This window comes from Strongylocentrotus purpuratus, unplaced genomic scaffold, assembly GCF_000002235.5.
Source record: "Strongylocentrotus purpuratus isolate Spur 01 unplaced genomic scaffold, Spur_5.0 spur5_scaffold_18, whole genome shotgun sequence".
Taxonomy (NCBI): Eukaryota; Metazoa; Echinodermata; class Echinoidea; order Camarodonta; family Strongylocentrotidae; genus Strongylocentrotus; species Strongylocentrotus purpuratus.
Genome location: NW_022145603.1, coordinates 17,128,062 through 17,153,227, shown reverse-complemented (window position 1 = coordinate 17,153,227; position 25,166 = coordinate 17,128,062). Strand labels below are relative to the sequence as shown.

Below are 25,166 nucleotides of genomic sequence, written 5' to 3'. Positions count from 1 at the left end.
TTCATCGAGTTCCTTAGCGAAGGACCTTGAAGGAGAGAGACCGGGAAGGACAAGGGATGAAAGGTGGTCGGAAACTAAGATGAGACGCTTCAGCGTTATGTGAAGATAGAAAGAGAGGAAGTTAGCTAACACTAGCCACATTGATCGCCTTATCTCCCCCGCCCAGCTCCCCGGCCCATATACACCTCACCCGACCTACCTCGGCTAAACTTACACAGGCTCTCCACTCTATAGCTAGGAGGCAAAATGGGTCAATTCATCGGTCATTTAACATGCCAAAAACCTCGATGGATGGATGAATTAATTTTTTAGTTTTTAGTATTATTTTTGTTTTGTAAGTGGGGAGGGGCTGGTCGCTATGGCAAGAGCAGTTACAAAACTAGCACTATTTCCCCCGATGTTCCAGAAAAAAAGAAAGAAAAAAAAAAGAGAGAAGGGAGATCCAGGTGTCAAGATCGAGGTAAGCTTACACAGTGAGGGAGGGGTAGAGAGACTGGGGGAGAGCTAGAGAGGGAGAGAGAGAGAGAGAGGAAGGGAGATAGAGAGAAAGAAAGAGACAGACAGACAGAAGGATAAAGAGAAAGAGAGACTGAGAGAGAGAGAGAGAGAGAGAGAGAGAGAGAGAGAGAGAGAGAGGGGGGGGGGGGAGAAAGAGAGAGAAGGAGGGAGAGAGGTTCAAGTTAAAATAGCTCATATATATTCCAAATCTGAGAGGGTTAAGAATTTCCGATATCTTGTTCTATTTTCATCGTACATTGCTCAAGTTTGATAATAATGATAACAATAATTATCATTATGTCTTGTTTACCCATGGTAGCCTCGTTAGTCATTCAGTTCTCTATTAGGGCCCTGTAACACTAACATTATTGTTATTTTCTTCTCATAATTTTCTGAGCCTGTATTGCTTGATGATAATCTTATTTATATTCTGGAAGGGGGCATCGTGGAATCGCAAAAAAATTTGTGCACCCGTAAAATATTTACCACCGCTGTTTTCCCTCAATATATACTAAACCCGGGCTAAACAATAATTTTTTGTGTAGATAATAATAATAATAATAATAAAGAGACGATTTTTGCGAGTTTCATGATAATTCCATTATCCAACTGTTAATGATTTAAGTACACAACTTTAAAGAGAAGGGCTTCCGAAAAAGTGTGTATATTAAAGAGCTGGATGAGATTGGCGAGTGAAACTTGCAATAATTCTCCTCTTTATTTAATACATCTTTCAACACGGGGATTTTATTGTCGAAAGCATGTCTTGTTTTTACCGCTAGATGGCGACAATAAAAAATGGGTTAAGAATATGCAGAGTCAACATTGACCTACTTTACGACACGCAGACTTTTGTGCAAACGTAGTCATTTGTCCAATTTGTCCCCGCATTTGTCCCGGAGGGTGTTTCACAAAATCCTTTTTTCAATGACAAATTACAAAAATCAGTGACAAATCTGTTGAAAACCAATCAGAAGCAAGGATTTCAGTAGCTTATATCAAAAACTGTCATTTGTCACTGATGACAAGTTTCAACGCCCCCGGTGTTTGTCCTGGTTAAGGCTAGAGGTGGCCCCATGCATGTTCTTTTTAAAGTGATTAAAAGTCTCTACAAATCTCTGACAAGCCCAGAAATACAATTTCTAACGATCTTCCGAAGTTTACTGTACATAATTTCTCAAAAACAGAAAACAAACAAAACATATACATTTCAAGTATCATTATTTGTCTTTTGTGAGGGGCCGGGGGGGGGGGGGGTAATCTAAAGGGGCGTTACATAGTCTTACTGAGCTGTCCAGGTTTCTGAAAAAAAGATACTCAGCTTTAAAAAAAATTAAAAAAAAGTCTCTATCTCTGCATGCATGGGTCTGGTGGACGGCCGGGTGAGCAATTAATGTCCGAAATAGTTAACTGTTCAACTTTCAAACACAGGATTAATTATCACCAAAACACATGAACTTATATGGTAATTATATATATATATATATATATATAAATGTCCATATCTTTCTTTTCCGCTTTTCCTTGTTTATAGGCCTACATATATGTTAACCATTGTTTGTATTAAATGTTAATTAATAAATAAATGTTTGAGGAACCTTACTTTTACTTTAGCTTTCCCCATAGGTCTCCTCTCCTCTTTCGTAATTTCAATAATGCAGGGATATGTGAGTTTAATGTCCACTGTTTGGTATTTAGTCATCCAATTGTTGAAAGAAAGATAAAATAAACAAACTATAGTCTAGATGTGAAAAGAAAAATGAGACAATCGAAGGCTAGAAAGCTAGAAGGCACGTGGCTAGGGGCTAGGGTATGTCACGTCCCTCATGCATGGCCTCAGTTCAGGGTTGAAAAATGAACTTATCAACTTCTGATGGACTCCTTTGAACTTTAAACCTCTTATGTAAACATAAAAAGATTCATGTCGAAGTCCGATCTATTGAAAGGGAGTATAGTATTATTAGTAAGGCATGTTATGTTCTCGTAAGTGAGAATTCTCTTGAAACAAAAAATAAACAGCGGTATTTATCTTTCTGCTATCAAATTTCATCAGGTCGTTCATAAAATTATGCAAAAGACTACAGTACCGATCACACGCGATCGTACGATTTTCCACGACGTTGATATTCCAAGGGACGTGATAAACGATAGAGCAAGTATGGCGACTTCACGAATGAGTCGGAGGGGGAGCTCCAAAATGCTCCGGACGTTGGGAGGAGTCGACGTCGACGAGATGCACTTCCTCGGTGATATGGATCGAGGAGCCTCAGCTAAAGAAGAAAACCGTTTCGTCTTCGAGGTTGCATGGGAGGTGGCTAATAAAGGTAGCAAACTGTAGTTAAGTCCCACGTGCTCATATTCATGTAATCAAACAGGGTTGAATGGTCACTCGGCTCAAATTCAATGCGAAGCTCAAACTCACTCATATTCATAATAGACTTCTAATGTTATCAAGACAGTGATAAAACTGTGGCGGTGATTGTGATTTAGAACTACCATTACTTTTTAAAGGAATCATAGTAGTAAACAAATATCAAAATTGTGCTTTTATTTTTTAAAGGACAAAGTCAAAGTAGGGAGGCCAATGCCCAAATCTAACTTTTTAATTACTAATTTGTTTATACTAAAACTAAGATTAAAAGAAAGCATTTACTTTCACTAAGAAAATCCACCCATCTGCCGACTCCATAGGTTCCATCAAATAGGAGATATCCAGCTGGTTTGTAGCCATTTCCTTCTACGCCTTTCCGTACGTAAGAGCCTTGAAACAATTATATTTCATGTCGCAAAGTTACGTTCATAATTAGACAGGCCCGAGGGACAAAGTTCATGATGAAGTTTAAAACTTCGCGCGAAAGTGCAATCACTCAACAGCGGCTAGCCTTGAATCGGTCGCACACGTACACACCTTCTTCTTCTTAGTTGATCCCTCCACCGACACAGGCAAGCCCCGATGCAGGCTGAAGTCCAGCCATCAATGTGCGAACGATTACATCTTCTACTACTACGAGCCGAAGACGATGGTTCAAAAAAGGAAAGAAATATATATAATTCATTGATATTTACCTTAGATGTGTATTCCAATAATTTGATTTCCTCATGAGTATTCCTTATTATCAACGATCGAGAAGTTACGAGGTCCAATTAAAATCCATCTTGCAGCGAACACAATCATAGCGCACATCCATGCATGCAACGTACGTGTACTAATATTTCTCTCACTCTCTCTCTCTCTCTCTCTCCCTTTCGCTATACGTAACATACACACTCACTAACCATGTATCATATACAACACACACCTTCAAATCATGGCTTTCATTTCAATTCTCAATTGGAGTATAGACTGCTCACGTAGACTTTTTTTTTTACTGAAATATCTTTTTTAACACTTCTCATACATTACTGCACGACACTCGTATCTAGTGCTGTGAGAATAAGGTACTAGGGTCTATAAATAAGACTACGCTTTGGGCACGCTCTGACCGGAGCTCAGATTATGTCGCAATACCCTTTATTTTTGGCGCGAACAATGACGTCACTGTTCACTGTTTTCCTTCTCATTTTGAGATGGATGTAGCTATAGGGCTCAAACCAACGCAAGATTGACAGAAACATCGTACTCTATCTACTTTCGAATGTTCAGTTTGTAAAAATCTGTATTTAAAAAGATATAATCTTTTTCTTTATATTTTCTAGTTGTTAGAAGTGGCAATTGTGAACATCTGAAATGTTGATCTCTATCAAAAGTTCTTTACTCAAAACGGATCCCATATTTTTAGGGTCTACCTTCTGCCAATGAGAAGGTTTTTAGTGAGCAAACCTCTACGCCCTCTAGGATTTTCTTAGTCGGTGGTGCGAGTGCGTCAAGGTCGTCTGCAACCACAATTATTGGATTAAAAAACGTCAAAATCTGCAAGATTGTCAACAAATGGTGAAAGACTGTTACAGATCCGTGATTATAGGTATGTTGTGAAATGTATAATTGTATTTTCTTTTCATATTTTCTTCAATTTTTATTTTTACATCATTTTTTTCCCTTTGCTAATTTTTTGAAGTGGGCGACGAGCGCACAAATCGTAGGTGTAGAAGCCTTACGCCCGGGCATTGGCCTCCCTAGTCAAAGGTGATACTGATAGACTAGATCTAGTCTAGAGTAGTGGCTCCGGTCTGCGGCCGATCGGCGGGAACTGCCGATTCTATTTTTATTGGAATACTCACAGAATACTTCAATACCCTCAATAAAGAGTCCATATACTTACTTATTAAATGGAAGTCACAAATAACCTAACTGACCGACAGCGTGGTCAGCATTGACCACGTTTCGAAATGCTTTGAGTTCCCCGGTTTGCGGGCACGCATTACCGGTTTGCGGCACGCGTACGTCACAAAGCTTTATGCGCTACGTCACGATGAAAGCATGTACCAAATTACTACGGGTAACCCAAATTCTCATGTTTATCTGTTGCTACGGTAAATTTGTCAAGTTTTAAACAATTTCACCTTTTCCTCGAATGGATCATCCCATCCGGGGGCAAGTACTACTAGAAATTATCGGGTCATAGCGGGTACACACATCAGCACACATACCATCATACACGATCCCGCATGTTATGTGTGTATTAACACCCCCCGCCGCAAACCAGAAAAAACACGTAATTACGTGCCGGTTTGCGGCCACCCCATGCAACTGGCCATGCGGTGGCACAATCAAAATATCTGCGATAGGAGACAGACCACAGCCATCATACTTCCACAAAAACATCAAATTTCACCTCCAATCGGACAAATATCGGACAAATAGAGCTACAATATTGATCTAGTCATGCCTCGATCTCTTAACTTAAAAGTTAGCACCTGCTGGAATTTTCATCGGCGACTGGTGCCGTAGATTTCCGACATCGCTGACGGATACTCCGTACCGACAGGAGCACCTGCTACGGACGTTTTCGGCAAAGCAGAAGTTACCGTGGAATCCACGGTAGGTTTCAATGATTATTATCGAGTCATATTCATTTTATTTTTAAAACAAATACCCCTGGCCGCAAACCGGGCGATGCCGCAAACCGGAGACTCTACTCTAGACACCTAACTTTTGTTAGGCCTATTTGTAAATCCCAATTTCTGCAATCCTGGCCTTGCAAACTTGTATTTCAATTTGGCAGTTATCTTGACTCCTGCCCATTGCATCTTTTTCTTGTGTTGAGTTCCTCTAATCACTTGTGCACAACAGTTTAAAAAACAGCTGGACAGAAGGAATGAATGTAAGAATAAGATTAAGATTAGGCACATTCATGGGGCACTAGAGGGCGCTTCGCGAGCGTACGAAAATCTGAATGGCCTTGCTGCGGTGGGTCGGCAATAATCAGCCCAAAACTTGGATATGGGAGGGTGGAAGGATATCTTTTTTATAATGTTATCCGGTCTTACCCCTAACCATCCTAGACTCTATGTTTAATCTATGTAGAAATAACATGCGAGTACGATAAGAGAAACATCGGGCCCATTACTGATGCAACTTTTTAAATATTAGCCTAGAAATGACCACCAAACGGAAAAAAATGACATTTTTTTCCGACAAATCTTCATAAAATCTGAGTTATAAACAACTCACAACTAGGCTCGGTAATGCAAATACGATTTTCTGAAAATTCAGGTGTGATTTTTTAAGTTTCTTTCAAGTATATTTCTGCGCATCGCAGCGCAAAATTTTCTTTACTGCTTCAAAATCACCCTTGAAAATTTTTTTTGCAACGAATTTGATACGGGGTCCGCGAGTGTTCCCCGTTCCTTGCGTGTTGAAAGTTTGGTAATACAAAGTTTGCATTGACTCGCGCACGAAAAAATGGCTCGAAAACAAATGTCAAAACGAGAAATAAACAAGCTTTTGTATAGTTATAAGAGATCTACCGAGGTTTCTTTGTCGATATAATTTATTATATAGTCTCAATTAGAATTCAGAATTATCTCACTGAAACCGACGATGTTCTCGATCGTAGTTATTTTCACTTTGCCAGCAGACGTTCTAGCGTGGTTTTGGCAAAAAGCTAGCCCGCCACCTTCCCACCTCGAACCTTTCGAGTTCCCCTAAAATTGTGCGCTGCGGAGCTCCGAGGGTGCATTGGTATCGCTGGCAAACTCTCGGGCGGCTAGCTCCCCACGACGGACCATTCGCGGTATGGCGAGAGTGTGTGTGTGAGATACGATTTTGGATTCGAGAACGCACGTACCACAACCGTGCGCGTCATTTTCAGCTGTCGAATGTCTACGACCAATTTTACATGTACTATTTTTAGTACAGATACTTGGTCAGTTTTCTTCTTATATCTTTGGTTTTACAACATTTAAAAATATAATTTCTTCAAATTTGCTCCTGACTCGGTTCAGACTAATTGTCTGATGTGTTTTCAAGTCAATTTCTTGAATATATTTTTTTGCATGAATTTGCCTATTAAGATGTTCTAAAACTTCTATTCTAGATCTAGATCTAGAAGAACCTAGACTCTATTTATTGTTATGCTTTTAAATATGTTAGGATGATATTTTTAATATCCCCTTTTGTCCGATTTTGTGTCTGCTTTGAAAAAAAAAAGGGTAGGTGTTGTACTTAGTCAAGGTCATAAATAATTATGATTTCATTTTTGTGCCACACACAGACTCATCACAGACAGAGCGTCCTTTGGTGAAATTACCAGGGTCTACATTACTGCCCATGCTACACTTTTTTGTTATGACAATGGCATGATGATGAGATGAATTCTGTTATTAATATATTTCGATGTGCTTTATATGGAAAAATAAAATTCAAAATATATAAAAAAAGACCAAGATGGATATATTTTTTACATTTCAGTGCTGTAAATGCCTTTTAAAGTGTGATAGGTCTATAAATAGCTTCCCTTTTTTGTCATGCATTTTATTATTATTATCACTTGTTGGCCTTGATTTCATGAAATGGTAATACATGTGAAGAATTTACATCAATAATTAAATGATTAGCATGTTTACAACCTGCATTGCCCATATCTCTCTCTGTTGTTGTCCCTCCGCTTTTCGGAGATCAGCGAGTTCATCGCATTCGAAGTAGTTAGGCTGCTGTAAATATGTTATAAAATCCTTAGTTGGAGGGTATGGAGTGCAGGGGATGGGCATGAACATATCACTCACTGATGTACATGTAAGTTCAGTTCCTAACTTTGAGTAACTTGTTTCTATTTTACAAGTTGGAGGGATCTACACAGTGATTCGATCCAAGGCTCCTTACACAGTAGATGAGCTAGGAGACCAATACATCCTGTTAGGACCATACAATGAGAGCACAGTACGCACTGAGGTAGAGATCATGGAACCTGAAAACCCTCGCATCAAAGCAGTCTTGGACAAAATGAAAGAACAAAATGTCAAGGTACTGTATGCATTAGGCTTGCTGGTGCGCCATGTGAGAGAGAGAGAGAGAGGGAGGATTGAGGAGTCCTGAAAAGGACTCTTGGTAATCTTTCTTGAGGGTGTGTAGTCCTGAAAAGGACTGTTGGTGTAGTCTTGAAAAAGACTGTTGGTTATCTTTCTTAGCTTGTAGTTCTAAGGAGAACTATAGCGCTTGGAGAGGATGGGTGGCGGTAGTGGCTCGACGTTTCGAACAGGTTGACTATCCGTCATCAGGAGGTACTGTTTGTCTGAAAAATAAAAAGAACAGAGGGGCCTGAGTTCAACCATCATAAACCATTTTCCATGAGAGCCCAAAAGTGTTACAAAAGTTAAGGCAGATAAAGATGTATTTATTTATATTTTAAGTGAATATAAAATTGTGTTTGGAAATTATAAATTAGTATACAAGTAATCTGTTCTGTTTTTGCTCGTATTTTGATTTGAAAATCCCGGGATGATGATCATGTGCTCTCATGGTTGAAAAGAAGCACTATGATAGAAAACTTTTCTCATGAAATGATTTGTGGAATATATGCTTGTAAACTTCTCTAATGGTTGTAGAAGAAATCATAGATTTTCAGAAACTAGTATGTTCTATTACAATTAAAGTCCAAGTCCACTCCAAAAATAACTTACCATACTTTCAATAGAAGCAGAAAAATCAGACAAACCAATCAAAAACAGTTTGAGCAAAATCGGATTACTAATAAGAAAATCATGAATTATTGAAAAAGTATGTAAAACTATGGTACAATGAAAATCACTACACAAATTACCAAATTGGTTATTAGTTTGTGACATCATGTTCTTTGCTTTATATATAGTTTAGTCCCATTAATTTCCCTTTTTATCCCCCAAACTTGATTTCCCCATGCCTTTGGCCAGGTTATATGATAACCAACACAAAAAAAAACCCGTGCTTTTATGGAAAAAACAGCATGAGGAATGAACATTTCTGCATTGGAAGTGTGTCGCGCATTGGTGTAAGTTTCGTTTTAATTAATTCCTTTTTTTGGCCATCATGGTTCCTTTTTTGATCGCACAAGGTTGGCAGCTCTGCTAAAGTTCAAAATTTCAATTTTTTTTTAGGCTGTGTTTGGCCGATGGCTGATTGACGGCTCACCCAACGTAGTCCTCTTTGACATTGGAACTGCGGCTAAATTCCTAGAGACCTGGAAGAATGAGCTGTTTGATCTGTCACACATTGGAGTACCTTGGCATGACAAGGAAGGCAATGATGCCATCATCTTTGGCAACATGTGCACCTGGTTTCTGGCTGATGTAAGTATCATGGGTCAAGGGTCATAGAGTTGAAGGGTCATAGAGTTGAAAGGTCATAGAGTTTCCTCTAAGGTATTGTATGTATTGTAGTAGTTTGGGGTAAAGGTTATCAGTGCCATCATCTTTGGCAACATGTGCACCTGGTTTCTGGCTGATGTAAGTATCATGGGTCAAGGGTCATAGAGTTGAAAGGTCATAGAGTTTCCACTAAGGTTATCCTATCAGAGACACATTATCCTTCAGTGTTTATTTCTACAAACTACTGTCTGAATGCCCCTAAGAATCACTATCAGTTATCATGTAGCCATGGTTCGTTATTAATGTTAGGCATGATAAAGCCTATCTTTTGAAGGCAATGGGTCAAAGTTCATTGAGTTGAAAGGTCATTCATGGTTGCTGTGGTATCTTAATATATAGGGTATTGATGTGATCATCTTCTGCAAAAAGCGTGTTGTGTCTTTCTGGATGTAGATAGTACAGAACATGTTTTTTCAAAACAAAGACAAAGGTCATTGTTGCTTTAATATTATGAGAACTGAATTACAACTCTTAGCATGCAGTGATATACTGTATACAGTTTGATGGAGTCGAATGTGTAGGCTTTTCAGACTACATGTAGGTTTAAGAATAATATATAATTTGTCTTGATACTTAAGAGTGAAACACATAAGAGTAGTAAAATTTCTCCAGGTACAGTCAAACCTGCTTTAGTGACCACCTGTCTACAAAGGCCACATTTTTGTTTCCCTTGAAAATGGTTTCTCATTGAAACATGTACTAAAGGAACCTGTCTACAAAGACCACTTTGTGTGTTTCCCTTGAGCGGTCGCTATGGACAGGTTTGACTGTACACAGCTACTAATTGGAGGATTTGTTGAATAACTGTAAAAACAAACAACTTTCTCACCATAAGCAATTAACAATGAAGCCACAAATAGAAATATGCTACTGATTGTAATGATTGCATGTATTTGTTTGTCATGCCATAGTACCGTGCTCAGTTTGAGGAGTGGGAGCGCCCTCTGTTGATAGCGCAGTTTCATGAATGGATGTCAGGGGTCGGTCTATTGCTGTGTCGTCTCAAGAATATCGACATCTCAACCATCTTTACCACCCATGCCACATTGCTTGGACGTTACCTCTGTGCTGGCAATGTAGACTTCTACAACAACCTGGACAAGGTATTAAAATAAAGACCAGATATGGTCATGCGATTGCATTGTGAAAGATACGTTGTGGAATCGATCAGTAAAGGTTGATCATCTAGCATATAAGTATCGGTGTGTACTGCAAGGTTCTGGAATCATCAAAATGATAAGAAATTTGGCCCAGTCTTGGTAAAGTTACAAGCACTGTACACAGAAAGATGCATATGGCACTACGCGACACGTGCGTTATATCTATCAGGTCAAAATAGATATAATATTTTACCAGATATATCAATTAGTAGGCGTTTCTCAGCAAAATTTGTATCATTACGAATTAGTCAAAACATATTCTTTCACATAATTGGTAATAAAAGCTTCCATTTCATTTTTTGAGAGGGGGGCGTTTCCAAAACTGGTCTGTACCTTTAAGATAATGAAAGTATCGCAATCTGTATTTGTATAATATCTGTATCTGTATAATATTTTTGTCAATTTTCAACCTTCTTTATCTCAATGCTTATCTCTGAAATCTCTCCCTTTGCATTCACACCTCAATTGTTCTTCTTCAGTTCAACCTTGATAAAGAAGCTGGTGATCGAGGTATCTATCATCGTTACTGTATGGAGAGAGCTGCCGCTCAGACAGCTCATGTCTTCACTACAGTATCGAAGATTACAGCTGATGAATCGGAACACCTTCTCAAACGTAGACCAGGTGAGAATGTGAGGTTGATGATGAAGATGATGATGATGGTGGTGATGATGGTGATGATGATGGTGATGATGATGGTGATGATGATGATGGTGATGATGATGATGATGAGGTTGATGATGGTGGTGATGATGATGATGGTGGTGGTGATGATGGTGGAGATGATGATGATGATGACGGTGATGATGATGGTGGTGGTGATGATGATGGTGGTGATGATAATGATGAGGGTGATGATGATGGTGGTGGTGATGGTGATGACGGTGATGATGATGGTGGTGGTGATGATGATGATGATGATGAGGTTGATAATGGTGATGATGGTGATGATGGTGGTGGTGATGATGATGGTGGTGATGATAATGATGAGGGTGATGATGATGGTGGTGGTGATGGTGATGACGGTGATGATGATGGTGGTGGTGGTGATGATGATGACAGTGATGATAATGATGATGACGGTGATGATGGTGGTGATGATGATGGTGGTGGTGATGATGATGATGGTGGTGGTGGTGATGATGATGACAGTGATGATGGTGGTGGTGATGATGAGGTTGGTGATGGTGACAAGGGTGATGATGATGACAGTGATGATCATGAGGGTGATGATTGTGAATTTGTGATAGGGGTGACAATTATTGTTCAAACAGTTTCACTGTTACTGCGGTATTTGCAATACTGTATTGATGAAATTGAAAGTGATGATGATGGTAGTGGAGATGATGATGACAATGATGATGTTAGAGGTGGTTCTAAATAAGGCTGCGACGGGTAGTCGAATGCTCGAATACCCGCACGGTTGACAACTACTCGGGTACGATTTCTCGTACCCGAGTATTCGGCCACAAAACAAAAAAACGTCCAGGCCGACACTTACTCGTGCCAGGGATAGCGGCGGCCGCTGGCATGGTACTGTCGGTAAAAATGTTTCCCAAATCAAGCACTGTCAAACTCACTACTCAGAAACTGGGACCAAATGTCCAGATTTCTGTTTGGACTCGGAGGACAATGGATTATTCTGCCGTTGGTTTTTAAAACAGCATTGTTTACTGTTATTATTATTATTAAATCGGCGCCTTCAACTGCAACTCGAAGTAAAATTGCATGGGTTTTTGGCTGGGATACTGCACTAGTGGTATGGTGGTGGCAAAAAATTAAACAAAATCAAAAAATCAAAAAATCAAAAAATTTAAAAAAATTTAAAAAAAACATGGCGTTCGAATATTCGAGTATTCGCTTGTAAGCCTGGGAGTGTACTCGGGTACCTCATTACACTGTTGTGCACAGCCTTAGTTCTAAAAACGATAGTGATGATGATTGTGCTGAGGCTGATTATTATTGTATGGAACGGTTTTGAAACTGAAAGTGTTACTGCTGTATCCGAAGTGAAATATGTATGCATAAGTTGTTTAATGCAGTAGTCAGAGCTGCCAACCATTCTGTTTGTACCGGAATTACTTCGTTGTTTCTTCATAGAATACTTTTTTATGCCTCCGTTACGAAGTAGCCGGAGGCATTATGTTTTCGGGTTGTCCGTCCGTCCGTCCGTCCGTACGTCCGTACGTCCGAGTTTGCGATGGTATGCTTGTGTGTTTAGTTTTACGTATGAGATATCCTTGTGTGTCACTTTACACTTGTGTGTCTAGCCACACAAGAAAACTATAATATTCAGTGTCTAAGATGTCTGACATGTCATTTCTAATCAACTAAGATTTAATCACACAAGAAAAGTTTCTCCCAAAAAAAAACCCAAAATAAATGTCCAAATTTTAGAGAGGGGTTGTGTCCAAGTAGCCAAATGGAATAGTGCCATCTACAGTTGACATCCAGGTAGCTAGGTACTATGCTCATCTGCAGTACTTGTGTGTGTGTGTGTGTGTGTGACTTGTTAGTGTGTAGTATTTGTAAGCAAAGTAGTAGGCAGTGTAAGGCTCTGTGTGTGTGTGTGTCATGGGTGGATGGTTTTGTGTGTGCAGTGTATATAATACATGTAATGTTTTTTGATGCCACACAAGCCTTAATTTTCTTGAATTGGACAGGGGTAGACAATAATGTCGTTCTGCCACACTAGCCTTAATTTTCACGACTTGGACAGAGGTATATAATACATGTAATGTCTTTCTGCCACACAAGCCCTAATTTTCTTGACTTGGACGGGGGAAGATAATAATGTCTTTCTGACACACAAGCCTTAATTTTCTTGACTTGGACTGGGGTAGATAATAATGTCTTTCTGCCACACAAGCCTCTATTTTCTTGACTTGGACAGGGGTAGACAATAATGTCTTTCTGCCACACAAGCCTTAATTTTCATGACTTGGACTGGGGTAGATAATAATGTGTTTCAGCCACACAAGCCCTAATTTTCTTGACTTGGACAGGGGTAGACAATAATGTGTTTCTGCCACACAAGCCTTAATTTTCTTGACTTGGACAGGGGTAGAAAATAATGTCGTTCTGCCACACAAGCCTTAATTTTCATGACTTGGACAGAGGTATTTAATACATGTAATGTCTTTCTGCCACACATGCCCTAATTTTCTTGACTTGGACAGGGAAAGATAATAATGTCTTTCTGACACACAAGCCTTAATTTTCTTGACTTGGACAGGAGTAGATAATAATGTCTTTCTGCCACACAAGCCTTAATTTTCATGACTTGGACAGAGGTATATAATACATGTAATGTCTTTCTGCCACACAAGCCTTAATTTTCATGACTTGGACAGAGGTATATAATACATGTAATGTCTTTCTGCCACACATGCCCTAATTTTCTTGACTTGGACAGGGGAAGATAATAATGTCTTTCTGACACACAAGCCTTAATTTTCTTGACTTGGACTGGGGTAGATAATGATGTCTTTCTGCCACACAAGCCTCTATTTTCTTGACTTGGACAGGGGTAGACAATAATGTCTTTCTGCGACACAAGCCTTAATTTTCATGACTTGGACTGGGGAAGATAATAATGTGTTTCAGCCACACAAGCCCTAATTTTCTTGACTTGGACAGGGGTAGACAATAATGTGTTTCTGCCACACAAGCCCTAATTTTCTTGACTTGGACAGGGGTAGACAATAATGTCGTTCTGCCACACAAGCCTTAATTTTCATGACTTGGACAGAGGTATATAATACATGTAATGTCTTTCTGCCACACATACCCTAATTTTCTTGACTTGGACAGGGAAAGATAATAATGTCTTTCTGACACACAAGCCTTAATTTTCTTGACTTGGACTGGAGTAGATAATAATGTCTTTCTGCCACACAAGCCTTAATTTTCATGACTTGGACAGAGGTATATAATACATGTTATGTCTTTCTGCCACACAAGCCCTAATTTTCATGACTTGGACAGAGGTATATAATACATGTAATGTCTTTCTGCCACACAAGCCCATTATTTTCTTGACTTGGACTGGGGTAGATAATAATGCCTTTCTGCCACACAAGCCCTAATTTTCTTGACTTGGACAGTGGTACAGGTATATAATACATGTAATGTTTTTATGCCACACAAGCCTTAATTTTCTTGACTTGGACTGGGGTAGACAATAATGTTTTTCTGCCACACAAGCCTTAATTTTCTTGACTTGGACTGGGGTAGATGACAATATCTTTCTGACACACAAGCCTTAATTTTCATGACTTGGACAGAGGTATATAATACATGTAATGTTTTTTTTATGCAACACAAGCCCTAATTTTCTGGACTTGGACAGGGGTAGACAATAATGTCTTTCTGCCACACAAGCCTTAATTTTCTTGACTTGGACAGGGGTAGATAATAACGTCTTTCTGTCACACAAGCCTTAATTTTCTTGACTTGGACTGGGGTAGATGACAATATCTTTCTAGCAACACAAGCCTTAATTTTCTTGACTTGGACTGGGGTAGACAATAATGTCTTTCTGCCACACAAGCCCTAATTTTCTTGACTTGGACAGGGGTAGATAATAATGTCTTTCTGTCACACAAGCCTTAATTTTCTTGACTTGGACAGGGGTAGACAATAATGTCTTTCTGCCACACAAGCCCTAATTTTCTTGACTTGGACAGGGGTAGACAATAATGTCTTTCTGCCACACAAGCCCTATAATTTTGTTGACTTGGACAGGGGAAGATAATAATGTCTTTCTGACACACAAGCCTTAATTTTCTTGACTTGGACTGGAGTAGATAATACATGTAATGTCTTTCTGCCACACAAGCCCATTATTTTCTTGACCTGGACTGGGGTAGATAATAATGCCTTTCTGCCACACAAGCCCTAATTTTCTTGACTTGGACAGTGGTACAGGTATATAATATCTTTCTGCCACACAAGCCCTAATTTTCTTGACTTGGACAGAGGTATGTAATGTTTTTTTATGCCACACAAGCCTTAATTTTTATCACTTGGACAGAGGTATATAATACATGTAATGTCTTTCTGCCACACAAGCCCATTATTTTCTTGACTTGGACTGGGGTAGATAATAATGCCTTTCTGCCACACAAGCCCTAATTTTCTTGACTTGGACAGTGGTACAGGTATATAATACATGTAATGTTTTTATGCCACACAAGCCTTAATTTTCATGACTTGGACAGGGGTAGACAATAATGTTTTTCTGCCACACAAGCCTTAATTTTCTTGACTTGGACTGGGGTAGATGACAATATCTTTCTAGCAACACAAGCCTTAATTTTCTTGACTTGGACTGGGGTAGACAATAATGTCTTTCTGCCACACAAGCCCTAATATTCTTGACTTGGACAGTGGTACAGGTATATAATACATGTAATGTTTTTATGCCACACAAGCCTTAATTTTCTAGACTTGGACAGGGGTAGATAATAATGTCTTTCTGCCACACAAGCCTTAATTTTCATGACTTGGACAGGGGTAGATAATAATGTCTTTCTGCCACACAAGCCTTAATTTTCATGACTTGGACTGGGGTAGATGACAATATCTTTCTGACACACAAGCCTTAATTTTCATGACTTGGACAGAGGTATATAATACATGTAATGTCTTTCTGCCACACAAGCCTTAATTTTCATGACTTGGACAGGGGTAGATAATAATGTCTTTCTGCCACACAAGCCTTAATTTTCATGACTTGGACTGGGGTAGATGACAATATCTTTCTGACACACAAGCTGAAGCCTTAATTTTCATGACTTGGACAGAGGTATACATGTATAATACATGTAATGTTTTTTTTATGCCACACAAGCCCTAATTTTCTTGACTTGGACAGGGGTAGACAATAATGTCTTTCTGACACACAAGCCTTAATTTTCATGACTTGGACAGAGGTATATAATACATGTAATGTTTTTTTTTTATGCCACACAAGCCCTAATTTTCTTGACTTGGACAGGGGTAGACAATAATGTCTTTCTGACACACAAGCCTTAATTTTCATGACTTGGACAGAGGTATATAATACATGTAATGTTTTTTTTATGCCACACAAGCCCTAATTTTCTGGACTTGGACAGGGGTAGATAATGTCTTTCTGTCACACAAGCCTTAATTTTCTTGACTTGGACTGGGATAGATGACAATATCTTTCTAGCAACACAAGCCTTAATTTTCTTGACTTGGACTGGGGTAGACAATAATGTCTTTCTGCCACACAAGCCCTAATATTCTTGACTTGGACAGTGGTACAGGTATATAATACATGTAATGTTTTTATGCCACACAAGCCTTAATTTTCTAGACTTGGACAGGGGTAGATAATAATGTCTTTCTGCCACACAAGCCTTAATTTTCATGACTTGGACAGGGGTAGATAATAATGTCTTTCTGCCACACAAGCCTTAATTTTCATGACTTGGACTGGGGTAGATGACAATATCTTTCTGCCACACAAGCCTTAATTTTCATGACTTGGACAGGGGTAGATAATAATGTCTTTCTGCCACACAAGCCTTAATTTTCATGACTTGGACTGGGGTAGATGACAATATCTTTCTGACACACAAGCCTTAATTTTCATGACTTGGACAGAGGTATATAATACATGTAATGTCTTTCTGCCACACATGCCCTAATTTTCTTGACGTGGACAGGGAAAGATAATAATGTCTTTCTGACACACAAGCCTTAATTTTCTTGACTTGGACTGGAGTAGAAAATAATGTCTTTCTGCCACACAAGCCTTAATTTTCATGACTTGGACTGGGGTAGATAATAATGCCTTTCTGCCACACAAGCCTTAATTTTCTTGACTTGGACAGTGGTACAGGTATATAATACATGTAATGTTTTTATGCCACACAAGCCTTAATTTTCTTGACTTGGACTGGGGTAGACAATAATGTTTTTCTGCCACACAAGCCTTAATTTTCTTGACTTGGACTGGGGTAGATGACAATATCTTTCTGACACACAAGCCTTAATTTTCATGACTTGGACAGAGGTATATAATACATGTAATGTTTTGTTTATGCCACACAAGCCCTAATTTTCTTGACTTGGACAGGGGTAGATAATAATGCCTTTCTGCCACACAAGCCTTAATTTTCTTGACTTGGACAGGGGTAGATAATAATGTCTTTCTGTCACACAAGCCCTAATTTTCTTGACTTGGACAGGGGTAGATAATAATGCCTTTCTGCCACACAAGCCTTAATTTTCTTGACTTGGACAGGGGTAGATAATAATGTCTTTCTGTCACACAAGCCCTAATTTTCTTGACTTGGACAGGGGTAGACAATAATGTCTTTCTAGCAACACAAGCCTTAATTTTCTTGACTTGGACAGGGGAAGATAATAATGTCTTTCTGCCACACAAGCCCTAATTTTGATGACTTGGACTGGGGTAGATGGCAATATCTTTCTGCCACACAAGCCCTAATTTTCTTGACTTGGACAGAGGTATATAATACATGTAATGTTTTTTTAATGCCACACAAGCCTTCATTTTCTTGACTTGGACTGGGGTAGACAATAATGTTTTTCTGCCACACAAGCCTTAATTTTCTTGACTTGGACTGGGGTAGATGACAAAATCTTTCTGATGCACAAGCCTTAATTTTCATGACTTGGACAGAGGTATATAATACATGTAATGTTTTTTTTTATGCCACACAAGCCCTAATTTTCTGGACTTGGACAGGGGTAGACAATAATGTCTTTCTGCCACACAAGCCTTAATTTTCTTGACTTGGACAGGGGTAGATAATAATGTCTTACTGTCACACAAGCCTTAATTTTCTTGACTTGGACTGATGTAGATGACAAAATCTTTCTGACACATAAGCCTTAATTTTCATGACTTGGACAGAGGTATATAATACATGTAATGTTTTTTTTATGCCACACAAGCCCTAATTTTCTGGACTTGGACTGGGGTAGATGACAATATCTTTCTAGCAACACAAGCCTTAATTTTCATGACTTGGGGCGCGTTCATGCTTGATTTTGAAGGTAGAATGAGCGATCTGTAATGCTCATCGTAAACGCTCATCGTGATCGCAGTTCCACGATGTACTGTTCATGCTTACTTCTCTGGCTCATCCAGGCAATTCTCTTTGTGTGGCCTTAATTGGTCTTCCAGCTGGATTCGCAAACCTTCACTGTGCATGCTACGTAGACCCACTAGAGGTCAGCGCGTTGACCCCATTTAAACGCGTTTACAAATTGTAAACGCATCTTTTTGTGAGTTTACGATCGGCGATCGTGATCGCCGTTTTTCGGTGATTCTACAAAAGTAAGCTAAGACGCAACCGTGTTTTAAACTAAACGCGTAACAGATGCCTGATTCTGGCCGTCACATTCAAGCATGAACGCGCCCTTGGACTGGGGTAGATGACAATATCTTTCTGACACACAAGCCTTAATTTTCATGACTTGGACAGAGGTATATAATACATGTAATGTTTTTTTTATGCCACACAAGCCCTAATTTTCGTGACTTGGACAGGGGTAGACAATAATGTGTTTCTGCCACACAAGCCTTAATTTTCTTGACTTGGACAGGGGTAGACAATAATGTCGTTCTGCCACACAAGCCTTAATTTTCATGACTTGGACAGAGGTATATAATACATGTAATGTCTTTCTGCCACACATGCCCTAATTTTCTTGACTTGGACAGGGAAAGATAATAATGTCTTTCTGACACACAAGCCTTAATTTTCTTGACTTGGACTTGAGTAGATAATAATGTCTTTCTGCCACACAAGCCTTAATTTTCATGACTTGGACAGAGGTATATAATACATGTAATGTCTTTCTGCCACACAAGCCCATTATTATTTTGACTTGGACTGGGGTAGATAATAATGCCTTTCTGCCACACAAGCCCTAATTTTCTTGACTTGGACAGTGGTACAGGTATATAATACATGTAAAGTTTTTATGCCACACAAGCCTTAATTTTCATGACTTGGACAGGGGTAGACAATGTTTTTCTGCCACACAAGCCTTAATTTTCTTGACTTGGACTGGGGTAGACAATAATGTCTTTCTGACACACAAGCCTTAATTTTCATGACTTGGACAGAGGTATATAATACATGTAATGTTTTTTTTATGCCACACAAGCCCTAATTTTCTGGACTTGGACAGGGGTAGATAATGTCTTTCTGTCACACAAGCCTTAATTTTCTTGACTTGGACTGGGATAGATGACAATATCTTTCTAGCAACACAAGCCTTAATTTTCTTGACTTGGACTGGGGTAGACAATAATGTCTTTCTGCCACACAAGCCCTAATATTCTTGACTTGGACAGTGGTACAGGTATATAATACATGTAATGTTTTTATGCCACACAAGCCTTAATTTTCTAGACTTGGACAGGGGTAGATAATAATGTCTTTCTGCCACACAAGCCTTAATTTTCATGACTTGGACAGGGGTAGATAATAATGTCTTTCTGCCACACAAGCCTTAATTTTCATGACTTGGACTGGGGTAGATGACAATATCTTTCTGCCACACAAGCCTTAATTTTCATGACTTGGACAGGGGTAGATAATAATGTCTTTCTGCCACACAAGCCTTAATTTTCATGACTTGGACTGGGGTAGATGACAATATCTTTCTGACACACAAGCCTTAATTTTCATGACTTGGACAGAGGTATATAATACATGTAATGTCTTTCTGCCACACATGCCCTAATTTTCTTGACGTGGACAGGGAAAGATAATAATGTCTTTCTGACACACAAGCCTTAATTTTCTTGACTTGGACTGGAGTAGAAAATAATGTCTTTCTGCCACACAAGCCTTAATTTTCATGACTTGGACTGGGGTAGATAATAATGCCTTTCTGCCACACAAGCCTTAATTTTCTTGACTTGGACAGTGGTACAGGTATATAATACATGTAATGTTTTTATGCCACACAAGCCTTAATTTTCTTGACTTGGACTGGGGTAGACAATAATGTTTTTCTGCCACACAAGCCTTAATTTTCTTGACTTGGACTGGGGTAGATGACAATATCTTTCTGACACACAAGCCTTAATTTTCATGACTTGGACAGAGGTATATAATACATGTAATGTTTTGTTTATGCCACACAAGCCCTAATTTTCTTGACTTGGACAGGGGTAGATAATAATGCCTTTCTGCCACACAAGCCTTAATTTTCTTGACTTGGACAGGGGTAGATAATAATGTCTTTCTGTCACACAAGCCCTAATTTTCTTGACTTGGACAGGGGTAGATAATAATGCCTTTCTGCCACACAAGCCTTAATTTTCTTGACTTGGACAGGGGTAGATAATAATGTCTTTCTGTCACACAAGCCCTAATTTTCTTGACTTGGACAGGGGTAGACAATAATGTCTTTCTAGCAACACAAGCCTTAATTTTCTTGACTTGGACAGGGGAAGATAATAATGTCTTTCTGCCACACAAGCCCTAATTTTGATGACTTGGACTGGGGTAGATGGCAATATCTTTCTGCCACACAAGCCCTAATTTTCTTGACTTGGACAGAGGTATATAATACATGTAATGTTTTTTTAATGCCACACAAGCCTTCATTTTCTTGACTTGGACTGGGGTAGACAATAATGTTTTTCTGCCACACAAGCCTTAATTTTCTTGACTTGGACTGGGGTAGATGACAAAATCTTTCTGATGCACAAGCCTTAATTTTCATGACTTGGACAGAGGTATATAATACATGTAATGTTTTTTTTTATGCCACACAAGCCCTAATTTTCTGGACTTGGACAGGGGTAGACAATAATGTCTTTCTGCCACACAAGCCTTAATTTTCTTGACTTGGACAGGGGTAGATAATAATGTCTTACTGTCACACAAGCCTTAATTTTCTTGACTTGGACTGATGTAGATGACAAAATCTTTCTGACACATAAGCCTTAATTTTCATGACTTGGACAGAGGTATATAATACATGTAATGTTTTTTTTATGCCACACAAGCCCTAATTTTCTGGACTTGGACTGGGGTAGATGACAATATCTTTCTAGCAACACAAGCCTTAATTTTCATGACTTGGGGCGCGTTCATGCTTGATTTTGAAGGTAGAATGAGCGATCTGTAATGCTCATCGTAAACGCTCATCGTGATCGCAGTTCCACGATGTACTGTTCATGCTTACTTCTCTGGCTCATCCAGGCAATTCTCTTTGTGTGGCCTTAATTGGTCTTCCAGCTGGATTCGCAAACCTTCACTGTGCATGCTACGTAGACCCACTAGAGGTCAGCGCGTTGACCCCATTTAAACGCGTTTACAAATTGTAAACGCATCTTTTTGTGAGTTTACGATCGGCGATCGTGATCGCCGTTTTTCGGTGATTCTACAAAAGTAAGCTAAGACGCAACCGTGTTTTAAACTAAACGCGTAACAGATGCCTGATTCTGGCCGTCACATTCAAGCATGAACGCGCCCTTGGACTGGGGTAGATGACAATATCTTTCTGACACACAAGCCTTAATTTTCATGACTTGGACAGAGGTATATAATACATGTAATGTTTTTTTTATGCCACACAAGCCCTAATTTTCGTGACTTGGACAGGGGTAGACAATAATGTGTTTCTGCCACACAAGCCTTAATTTTCTTGACTTGGACAGGGGTAGACAATAATGTCGTTCTGCCACACAAGCCTTAATTTTCATGACTTGGACAGAGGTATATAATACATGTAATGTCTTTCTGCCACACATGCCCTAATTTTCTTGACTTGGACAGGGAAAGATAATAATGTCTTTCTGACACACAAGCCTTAATTTTCTTGACTTGGACTTGAGTAGATAATAATGTCTTTCTGCCACACAAGCCTTAATTTTCATGACTTGGACAGAGGTATATAATACATGTAATGTCTTTCTGCCACACAAGCCCATTATTATTTTGACTTGGACTGGGGTAGATAATAATGCCTTTCTGCCACACAAGCCCTAATTTTCTTGACTTGGACAGTGGTACAGGTATATAATACATGTAAAGTTTTTATGCCACACAAGCCTTAATTTTCATGACTTGGACAGGGGTAGACAATGTTTTTCTGCCACACAAGCCTTAATTTTCTTGACTTGGACTGGGGTAGATGACAAAATCTTTCTGACACACAAGCCTTAATTTTCATGACTTGGACAGAGGTATATAATACATGTAATGTTTTGTTTATGCCACACAAGCCCTAATTTTCTGGACTTGGACAGGGGTAGATAATAATGTCTTTCTGTCACACAAGCCTTAATTTTCTTGACTTGGACTGGGGTAGATGACAATATCTTTCTAGCAACACAAGCCTTAATTTTCTTGACTTGGACTGGGGTAGACAATAATGTCTTTCTGCCACACAAGCCCTAATTTTCTTGACTTGGACAGTGGTACAGGTATATAATACATGTAATGTTTTTATGCCACACAAGCCTTAATTTTCTTGACTTGGACAGGGGTAGATAATACTGTCTTTCTGCCACACAAGCCTTAATTTTCATGATTTGGACAGGGGTAGATAATAATGTCTTTCTGCCACACAAGCCTTAATTTTCATGACTTGGACAGGGGTAGACAATAATATCTTTCTGCCACACAAGCCCTAATTTTGTTGACTTGGACAGGGGAAGATAATAATGTCTTTCTGCCACACAAGCCCTAATTTTGTTGACTTGGACTGGGGTAGATGACAATATCTTTCTGCCACCAAGCCCTAATTTTCTTGACTTGGACAGAGGTATATAATACATGTAATGTTTTTCTGCCACACAAGCCTTAATTTTCATGACTTGGACAGGGGTAGATAATAATGTGTTTCTGCCACACAAGCCTTAATTTTCATGACTTTGACAGGGGTAGACAATAATGTCTTTCTGCCACACAAGCCCTAATTTTGTTGACTTGGACAGGGGAAGATAATAATGTCTTTCTGCCACACAAGCCTTAATTTTCTTGACTTGGACAGGGGAAGATAATAATGTCTTTCTGACACACAAGCCTTAATTTTCTTGACTTGGACTGGAGTAGATAATACATGTAATGTCTTTCTGCCACACAAGCCCATTATTTTCTTGACTTGGACTGGGGTAGATAATAATGCCTTTCTGCCACACAAGCCCTAATTTTCTTGACTTGGACAGTGGTACAGGTATATAATACATGTAATGTTTTTATGCCAAACAAGCCTTCATTTTCTTGACTTGGACTGGGGTAGACAATAATGTTTTTCTGCCACACAAGCCTTAATTTTCTTGACTTGGACTGGGGTAGATGACAAAATCTTTCTGACACACAAGCCTTAATTTTCATGACTTGGACAGAGGTATATAATACATGTAATGTTTTTTTTATGCCACACAAGCCCTAATTTCCTGGACTTGGACAGGGGTAGACAATAATGTCTTTCTGCCACACAAGCCTTAATTTTCTTGACTTGGACAGGGGTAGATAATAATGTCTTTCTGTCACACAAGCCTTAATTTTCTTGACTTAGACTGGGGTAGATGACAATATCTTTCTAGCAACACAAGCCTTAATTTTCTTGACTTGGACTGGGGTAGACAATAATGTCTTTCTGCCACACAAGCCCTAATTTTCTTGACTTGGACAGTGGTACAGGTATATAATATCTTTCTGCCACACAAGCCCTAATTTTCTTGACTTGGACAGAGGTATATAATACATGTAATGTCTTTCTGACACACAAGCCTTAATTTTCTTGACTTGGACCTGAGTAGATAATAATGTCTTTCTGCCACACAAGCCTTAATTTTCATGACTTGGACAGAGGTGTATAATACATGTTATGTCTTTCTGCCACACAAGCCCATTATTTTCTTGACTTGGACAGTGGTACAGGTATATAATACATGTAATGTTTTTATGCCACACAAGCCTTAATTTTCTTGACTTGGACAGGGGTAGACAATAATGTTTTTCTGCCACACAAGCCTTAATTTTCTTGACTTGGACTGGGGTAGATGACAAAATCTTTCTGACACACAAGCCTTAATTTTCATGACTTGGACAGAGGTATATAATACATGTAATGTTTTGTTTATGCCACACAAGCCCTAATTTTCTGGACTTGGACAGGGGTAGATAATAATGTCTTTCTGTCACACAAGCCTTAATTTTCTTGACTTGGACTGGGGTAGATGACAATATCTTTCTAGCAACACAAGCCTTAATTTTCTTGACTTGGACTGGGGTAGACAATAATGTCTTTCTGCCACACAAGCCCTAATTTTCTTGACTTGGACAGTGGTACAGGTATATAATACATGTAATGTTTTTATGCCACACAAGCCTTAATTTTCATGACTTGGACAGGGGTAGATAATAATGTCTTTCTGCCACACAAGCCTTAATTTTCATGACTTGGACAGGGGTAGACAATAATGTCTTTCTGCCACACAAGCCTCAATTTTCACGACTTAGGCGGATAAATAATGTGTTTTTGCGGTACACAAGCCTTAATTTTCCTGACTTGGATAGAGGTAGACAATAATGTCTTTTGGGCATGCAAGCCTTAATTTTAATTTTAGAAACCAATCTCAACACATATTGTATTAAAAAACACACAAGATGCATTTTCATTTAGTTTTAGACAAACACACAAGAAGTTGGGAATTAAGACACACAAGTAGTCTTTAGAAGGAAAAAT

At 39.0% G+C, this 25,166-nt stretch overlaps 1 protein-coding gene across 2 annotated transcripts in view; it reads left to right on the top strand.

Moving 5' to 3' along the window:
• Positions 1-2,576: 2,576 nt before the first annotated feature.
• The window catches only part of LOC578305 (glycogen [starch] synthase, muscle), a 36,826-nt gene continuing 14,236 nt past the window's right edge, over positions 2,577-25,166 (top strand). Inside the window, exons 1-5 of one of the 2 annotated variants that reach the window (XM_030989309.1) lie at positions 2,577-2,822; positions 7,719-7,900; positions 9,010-9,201; positions 10,191-10,382; positions 10,919-11,063. In XM_030989309.1, the coding sequence (XP_030845169.1) occupies positions 2,657-2,822; positions 7,719-7,900; positions 9,010-9,201; positions 10,191-10,382; positions 10,919-11,063 (877 nt within the window). In that variant the 5' untranslated portion in view covers positions 2,577-2,656. Of the gene's footprint in view, positions 2,823-7,718; positions 7,901-9,009; positions 9,202-9,320; positions 9,358-10,190; positions 10,383-10,918; positions 11,064-25,166 lie in introns of those variants that run through there. The other variant, XM_030989310.1, reaches the window with a different exon arrangement.